At 46.4% G+C, this 8,993-nt stretch overlaps 1 protein-coding gene across 1 annotated transcript; it reads left to right on the forward strand.

The window, feature by feature from the left end:
- Positions 1–7,561: 7,561 nt before the first annotated feature.
- Positions 7,562–8,569, forward strand: LOC123643523 (RING finger protein 223). Its single transcript, XM_045559086.1, has one exon. It carries the CDS (start codon positions 7,562–7,564, stop codon positions 8,567–8,569), a length of 1,008 nt encoding a protein of 335 aa, XP_045415042.1.
- Positions 8,570–8,993: the final 424 nt, after the last annotated feature.

Here is an 8,993-nt window from a genome sequence, read left to right on the forward strand (position 1 = left end):
AAACTTCTAGAAGAAAAGCTTCATGACATCAGACTTAGCAATGATTTCTTGAACACAATACCAAAAGCACATGCAACAAAAGCAAAGTAGATAAATGGGAATACATCATACTTAGAAGATTTTGTGCATCAAAGGACACAATCAACATAGTGAGAAGGGAGAATGGGAGAATGTATTTCCAAATCATTTATATGATAAGGGGGTAATATCCAGAATATGTCAAGAACTCCTACAACTCAACAATAAAAAATTAAATAATATGATTTAAAAATGGGCAAAGGCCTTGAATAAACATTTCTCCAAAGATGATATACAAATGGCCAACAAACCTTTGAAAAGATGCTCATCAGAGAAATACAAATCAAAACCATAATGAGATTTCACTTCACACCCATTAGGATGGCTATAATATAATATGATATAATATGTGTCAGTAAGGATGTGGAGAAATTGGAACCCTTATGCACTGTTGGTGGGATTGTAAAATGATGCACCTGCTATAGAAAGCAGTATGGAAGTTTCTCAAAAGATTAAGAATAGAACTTCCGTATGATTCAGCAATCTCACTTCTGGGTAAATATCCAAAGAAGTTGACATCTGTGTGTCAAAGAGGTATCTGCACTCCCATGCTCAGAGCAGCATTATCACAATAGCCAAGAGGTGGAAGCAACCAAAATGCCCATTGCGGGATATATGGACAAACAAAATGTAGTATACAAATACAATAGAATATTACTCAGCCTTTAAAAGGAAATAAATTCTAACATATGCTACAATATGGATGAACCTTGAGGATATTATGCTAAGTAAAATAAGCCAGCCACAGAAGGACAAAAATTGTATGATTCCACTTATATGAGGTATTTAAGTGGTGACACTCATAGAAACTGAAAGAATGGTGGTTACCAGGGGCTGGGAGCAGGGGGGAAAAGGGGTTGTTGTTTAATGGGTATAGAGTTTCAGATTTGCAAGATGAAAAAGTTCTGAAGCTCTGTTTCATAACAATGTGAATATACTTAGCACTAGTGAACTGTACACTTAAAAATAGTTAAGATGGCAGGGTGAGTCAAGGTCATTTACAACTAAAATTTCTAGTACAGTTGACCCTTGAATGATTATAGGGGTTAGGGGTGCCAGCCCCGTTTAGTTGAAAATCTGTATGTAAGTTTTGACTCCCCCAAAATGTAACTACTAATAACCTACTAGTGACTGGAAGCCATACCAATAACATAAACACTTTGTTAACACATAACATATATATTGTATGCTGTATGTATTATATACTATATCCTTATGGTAAAGTAAACTAGAGAAAAGAAAATGTTATTAAGACAATATATTCACTGTTTATTAAGTGGAAGTAGATCATCATAAAAATCCTCATCTTTGTTGTCTTTATATTGAGTAGGCTGAGGAGGAGAAGGCGGAAGAGAAGGGGTTGGTCTTGCTGTCTCAGGGTGGTAGAGGTGTAAGAACATCCACGTATAAGTGGACTCACACATCTCAAACCCGTGTTGTTCAAGGGTCAAACAGTATTTCTCTTTCTATGTGCCTTTGTTCACCTTTGTTCTAATCAAATGTAGGAGTTCTTTTAAAAAATTCCCCCTGTAGCCAGAATGCGTAGTAGATTATAAATAGAATGCATAGTGCATAAAACAAGAGAAGTAGAGGGTGAGAAATTGACAACAGGTCTGAAGTACTTTAATTTGAAGTTCCCTTTCCTTTAAAATTTTGCAGTTGGTGATCAAACACACAAGGACCGCTTGGCCATACGGTGCCCTTTCACTACTCAGATCTTTGCAAAGTATCAAAGAGACCAGAGTCTCAGAAGCTGGGCCATCTCCTCACCTCCCACATCCATGAGAACCTACAGAACCTCTTCTTTCAGTCAAAGATGTGGTTAAGTATTGTGTGTATGGACTTACACCATCCTTGCCTTTTATTCTCCCTCCAGATCAAGAGAATCTCTGGGGTCAGTTGGGAAAAGCACCTTTAATATTTCACAGCCCTAGGGCAGTCTTTAGAATTTTGGGATTCATTGCTATGACAGAAGCATCAGAGCAAATAACAGTAAGAAATGCAATATACTTGCAGCTTCATTTACTCCTATTTGTGGCATCCAAGAAGCTGCTTTTCTTTTTACTAAAAGTACCTTATTTTTGTCTCTCAAAGAGAAGATTCATAGCTCTAAGAGAAAGAGCTTTTGTTACCTGAACATACATTTTTGACCTAATTGTTTTTACACCATCGAATAAAAGGGAAGACTTAGAAGAGAGGAAAAAAGTTTTCTGGCAACAATGCAGAGATCATTAAAATGGTCCCAGGCTACATAGGATCTTTCAGAAAAGAGCATATTGCATGCATGTCCAGCTAATCTTGCCTTTGCCATACAAAGGGTACCAAATGATAGGAGGGGAAGAAGCTGCTTAAGAATTGAGCCTATAGCTGCTTGGCATATAATGCATAAACTCATGAATAGCTTTCAGAGATTAAGGCAGGGCAATCAGCCCATAGATTTTCCCAGGTGCAGAGATGGGCCAGCCTTCCAGACCTACATCTTTTAAAACTTTGAAAAGATCTGAGAAACAAAAAGCTTCAAAAACCATGTATAGAAGATAAATAGGTATTTAAATCCACCCCAGAGGAAGCTCCTAATTTTGCATTTTTCTCATATAACACTGATAATCTCCTACATTTCCTCTTCATTTCCCTTGATCCACTCATTCTGGGTTCTGGAGCAATGATGACATCAATGTCTGGAATGATAAGAGTAGGGCTCTGAGGCCCGAGTAGCACCTGCAGAGAAAGGACAGAGGGAGAGAAGGACCCCTAAGACTTGTACTGGGCAATGGGCTCTGAAAGCCTTGACTTCCTCCCTGTTTCTAAAAAGTGACACCTGGGTCCCCACACTCTTTTAGCACTTCCTTGATTTCTTAAAGAAGGCAGATGAAAAGGAAAGAGCAAAGAAAAAAGTAATGAACAAAAGAGCTGGATTCAAGATCATTTTCTCCATCCGTCAAAACTAATGTGCTCAATGAGGTCTTCAAAAACGTGAGCATTATTGGTGCTGTTTTTGTAAGAATGGTGCCAACTTTGAGCCTGTCTCTAGGATTGGTGAGCGTTGTGAACATTTTTAAATATCACAAAAGAGAGTAACACAATGAACACCTGCATTCCTATCATCCAGCTTCAACCATTTTCATACACTATGACAATCTGATTGTTGATACATTATTATTCACTGAAGTCCAGGCTTTATTCAGATTTCCTTAGTTTTTTCCTAATTCCCTTTTTCTGTTCCAGGATCTCCTCCAGGATATTACATTTAGTCTTCCTATTTCCTCAGGCTCCTCTTGGCTCCTCTATCAAATTCTTAGTTCTAGGAGGCCAGATATCTTATCACCAGCATCAATGGCTTCTGGAATAGGACCTTAATAAATGTTGAATTGAATCGACCCAGTTTCTATTTTAAAATGTCAACACTTTGATTGAATCATTTGCTACTTGCTTCTGAGTGGCATTATTTGCCTATATATCTATCTATTCCTCCAATATTACCAGTGAGATTTCACTTTGTCCTGATGTTTTATGCAGAGCTTTATTTATTGCAACTAGCAGATCAATAATGCATGGTTAAATTCAGAGGTCAGACCTCTGCCTGGCCTTTTTGATGGAGATACTGCCTATGTCTTTACCTTTGAGATAACAGAAAAGTTGGGTGAGAACTACTCTGTTATTATTGGCTGTGTCACCTTGGGCTAGTTGCATGAACCCTTTGGGCCTCTCTCAACAGGGCGTTTGTGAGAATTACTGAAATCAGGTATAAAAAGCCCCAAACATAAATAATAAGGAGTGTTAACAGTGGTCATGGAGTCTTTGTGTGTTATGTGTACAGCATAATCAATCAATACAACAGATTTATGCAATAATTACTCCTATCCTCATTTTACAGTTTGGGAAACTGAGGCACAGAGAAGCTAAGTAGCACATCTAATACTACACAAAGGGTGAGGAGCAGAACTAGGATTTGGACCAGGACTGTCAACCCACACTCTATGTGAATGCTTTTTCCCCACTGAATCCTTTGTGAGACAGCTGCCCCCTAAACTAAAATATTTTCTCTCTTTAGATGTTTGATGGAGGGAACAGTACAAGAGATTGCCTGAGACCATGGCTGTCTTCCATTTATATTCAAATCCTCAAAAGTAAAACAATGCAGCAAATACTGAGTGTCTAATATGTTCAAGGCATGAGGAGGCTCTTGCAAAGCCAATTCAAATATGGACATGAATTTTTAGGATGAGTATCCCTTACCTGAAATGCTTGAGACCAAGAAGTATTTCAGATTTTTTCAGATTTTGGAATATTTACATATACATAATGAGATGTCTGGGGGATAGGACTCATCTAAACATAAAATTTGTTTATGTTTCATATATACCTTATACACATAGCCTGAAGATAATTGTATAAAATATTTTTAATAATATATGTCATCTGTTACATGAGGTCAGGTATGGAAGTTTCCACTTGTGGCATCATGTGGGTGCTCAAAAAGTTTTAGAAATTGGAGCATTTTGGATTTCAGATTTTCGGATTAGGGATGCTCAACCTGTATTGAGTTCCTTGTTTCTGACTTAAGATTTCTTTCAACACATCTTTCTCCACAGTGAAACTCTAATGCCTACATGGATAACTAAGCTTTACTACTTACGCTTGCAGGTGACACTGTGGGCACTGGGTCTTACAGTCATTAGAGCTGCCTGTGGGCTGTGTCATGCAAACTCACACTCTTCAGGAACATCATGCCTCCTCTCACTGCACCTACGGAAGCCCCACATGACACATTTGAATCTAAAACATAAATGATTGGCCCTAGGATATAAAATATTTGGAGATGTGGGGTTCTCCTAAAAAATATCCAAACACAGAGAGTAAACTCTAGCTTTGGTAACCAAATTCTGGCCATTGTTTATGACTCCATCAAAAGAATGTGCTATCAACAAAAACTGTACCTGGACCATTCAAAGACAGTTCAGTGGTATCTAAAATACCATGAGCTATAGAAGAAATACCTGTAGCTACTAAATAATTTCTTGGATAATGCCTGTCTCGCACTAGTTAAGAGTTTGAAGGTGCTTCTGGTTTTGGTTTCACTTTAACCAAATCTGTGACTTTGCTGTAGCCCTATGGTCCTCAGTCAGGGACATTTTCAGTTGTTACAACTAGGGAAGGTTGCTACTGACATCAAGTGGGTAGAGGCCAGGGATGCTGCCAAACAGCTGACAATGCACAGAACAGCACCCACAACAAAGACTTACCCAGCTCAAAACATCAACAGTGCTGAGGCCGAGAAACCCCAGTGTAGTCCCACACTCTGTTTCTCAAATCTTTCATTCAATGGTGAAGATGCATAGTAGAGTGAAACTTCAAAATCTTAAATGTTTTGCCCAAATGCATACGTATTCAAACATACAGAGCTGCAGAACTTTGCTTTAGTCACCTTTGGGGTGGAGGTTGTACATGTACTAGGGACTGAGTAGATGGGAAGAACATAAACCCACACTAGCCCTTCTGGTTCTGTGCTTCTCTTCTTCCTGATACTCTGTTTTTTAATTTTTCCTACCTCATCATTATGTCTCTTCTCAGCACAGCGCTAATCAAGGCTTAATGCAGAAAAACTCAGTTTAATACTGTCCATAAAATGCACATTTCCAGGCTCTTTACAATTACACAGCTAAATGAGGGAAAAAGAAGGACAATTACTACAGTCAGGTTTGTGGAAGTTTGTAACATTCCAAGGCCAAACTAGGGCCTTCTCCTGATATCCCTTTTCCTGATGTCCCTGCCCTCTGGTCATGGCCCCCATCACAAAATGAAATGCTTTTAAAAAATTAAGAAAGTATTAGCCCAAATGATAATTACAAAATTTGCAACTAGGAAGTGGAAAGTTAGTGGTTTTTAACCAGCTTCACTTTAAGGTCCCTCAAACTTAAGACATCTATCACATTCATTATTCCCACAGAATAAAAAATAAATTTATTTGCAAATGTTATAGAAACTTAATAGTTACTTATGACAACTTCTCTTCTCTGCTTCTTGTCTGCACACTTCTTTCCTTCTTCCTTTTCCTTCAGCCTGTTTCCCATCCATTCCTGCTTTTCATAGACATTCCCTGGGGCATCTTGCTGTCTTCTGCAGAGAATCTGGAGAGAAAGTGGGAACATTCCTAACTCGTGGGAATGCAGATTCTTGCAAAGCCATCCTCTTCTCTTTCCTTCTTGGGGGTGCGGTGGGGGTTTCTCTCCTCAGAGGGTAAGGCCCAACCTGGAAAAATGGGAGAACAGCCCGTCAGGTTAGGAATATCTGAACATTACCCCTTATGTGGTCCCCAAACCCACCACTCCTGTGGTCTACTAAGTAACCAGTTCAGTTGGGCTTCTGTTAGTTTTAATTAAATCAAGAAGCTATGTCCCACGTTACTCATGGAGTTTTCAGCTCTCTATATTTGTATGTTAAAGGTGGACGAAGCCAGTGAGGGATGCCAGGCTCGGTTTAAGCTGGACTTTGAAATTCTGTGAACCTATTTGAGAACAACTTCCCCACATCTCTACAAAGGCCTGTGCACTACTAAGAAATAGCTACCTCGATCCGCTGTGGTCAGCGTCAGGAAAACAGCAAGACTCTGCTATATGAGTCTGTGTCTTCATGCCTTCCCGAATCTCAGAAAGCAGTATATTTCCGAAGGAAAAAAAGGTACTGTTCAGCTCCAAAATTTCCTGCAAATGGTGACAAGGAAAGTGCCACGGCTCCGCTTGCACCCTAAGATTCGGCTGCAGGGCTGTCTCAGCTACTAAACAGAAATGGCTTGGTGATTATTGTTTTGCGCCCTTGGACGGAGAATGAGATCACAATTTTCATGAGGAGAAGAAACCGCCGCTGCAGGCCGTTGAGGCTGCTGCTTCCCCGACCAGCGCAGGGCCCGCATTACATCACTGGTGAGCTCTTGCGGGCGTGCGGGGAGAGGAGGCTTTGCCAGGGACCCAGCCCCAGACCGAGGAGGATTAGCTAACAAGGGTGGCGAGGTGGTGTCAAGGAAAAGGGAGAGGGAAAACGCAGGACCCAGTTTCCTAACACAACCTGCGTGGGGGTTGGGGGCTGCAAAGGTCAAATGCAACATCCTTAAGCAGCCGCACCCCAAATCCCGTTCCTGCAACCGCCTCCCAGCTGCCCTCAACTCCCAATTTCAAGCCCAACAAAAACCGATATTCAAAGCTGCCAGGAGAGCTGTCTTGAGGGGACCGAAGGGGACGGCGGATCGTCTCCCCGGACGGGGAGGGACTGAGGCGCCACGCCGGGGGAGGGGGCGGAGGGGGGACTACTAGAGGGGGAGGCGGTTGCTGCTGCGCCCCCGCCTGGCCCAGCCAGCGGTGCCTCCCTCGCCAGGCGACAGCAGTCAGAGGGGGGAGGCAGAAGCGCCTCCTCCCCGCCCGCAGCCGAGGCGGCAGCGCAGGGGGAGGAAGGCGCCTCACCTTGCCCCCGATGAGGGGCGGATCATGCCATGGCAGCGCCAGCGAGCGAGAGCGGCGGCAGCGAACAGAGCCAGAGCAGCAGTCCCAGGAGCCGGGCGGGAGCTGGGAGCGCCGCGGCTGGAGCTCGGGACAGCGGGGACGCGGGAGCCCGGGACCCAGCGGGGACGGCTCCTGGCCTCCCTCCGCTCGAAGACTACGAGTGCAAAATCTGCTACAACTACTTCGACGCGGACCGGCGCGCGCCCAAGCTGCTGGCGTGCCTGCACACATTCTGCCAGGAGTGCCTGAGCCAGCTGCAGCTCCGCGCCGCCGCCGCCGCCGCCGCCGCCGCCACCGCGCCTGAGCGCCCGCCGCCCTGGCTTGGCCCGCCCGGCGCCATCGCATGCCCCGTGTGCCGGCACCGCACGCCGCTGCCCGACAGCCGCGTGCAAGGCCTGCCCAACAACACCAAGCTCTCCGAGGCCTTTCCGCTGGCTCTGCGCGCCGCGCACGACCCGCTCCCCCAGGACCGCCTGCCACCGCTGCCCGCGCGCCGCCCAGCGCCCGCCGAGGCCCCGCCGCCCGCCCCGGCCCCGCCGCCGCCGCCGCCGCCGGCCGAGGACGCTGCCCCGGAGCCTCGCGCCCGCCCCAGCCTGCGCGCCCCAGGCGCCTACGAGAGCTGCCAGAACTGCAAGCGCGCCGCGCTCACCGCCGGCTGCGTATGCGTCGTCTTCTCCTTCCTCTCCATGGTGGTGCTGCTCTTCACCGGCCTCATTTTCGTCAACCACTACGGCGGCGGCGGCCCCCCCGGCGGCGGAGCGCCCCCTGGCGAGGCCCCGGCGACGGGGTCGCCCTCACCCTCGCCCGTGGGGCCCATCTGCCTGTCGGTGGCTAGCATCCTGGCGCTCTTCTCAGTCGTTGTCACCTGGGTCATCTGCTGGCTCAAGTATCGGCCCGAGGGGGCGGCCGCGGGTTCGGCTGGGGGAGGCGGCGGCGGCGGCGGCCCGAGGACGCGGGCGCCGGGGGCGGGGGGCGGCGCGCGGAGGAGCGATACGTAGCCGGCAGCACAGCGGCCCTCCCGCCTGCACCTCCCACCCCGCGCAGCCGGAGAAAAGGGGGTCTCTGGCTTGGTGCGCTCCAGCTTCTCTGCCCTCTCCCTGCGGCCCCCGGACGCTCGGGGCCGCGCACCCCTTCGCTACCCAGCCACTGCGGGCCTCGGTTTTCCGCCCGGTGGTCTTGTCTCCCCACCACCTTCGCGCTGGACCAGAGAAGGAAACTGAGGAGGCGGGGATGCTGGTGGGGGTTCCTTTTGCCCGGGCTCTGCAAGATTGTCCTCTGCTTCCTGCACTACCCTCATCCTGGTCAGAGCGTGCGGCTATTCCTCCCCAGAGCATGATTTGCAGGGAGAAGAGAGGAATGGGTACCCCGCTGCCCCTCCCGAAAGCTGGTTTTCTGGTTGCCAGGACTCGAGAGTTTCTTTGA

The sequence above is a fragment of the Lemur catta genome, chromosome 8 (genome assembly GCF_020740605.2).
Source record: "Lemur catta isolate mLemCat1 chromosome 8, mLemCat1.pri, whole genome shotgun sequence".
Taxonomy (NCBI): Eukaryota; Metazoa; Chordata; class Mammalia; order Primates; family Lemuridae; genus Lemur; species Lemur catta.

Excerpts from the sequence above, each read along its gene's own strand:
- LOC123643523 (XM_045559086.1), top strand. The coding sequence starts at position 7,562 with ATGGCAGCGCCAGCGAGCGAGAGCGGCGGCAGCGAACAGAGCCAGAGC.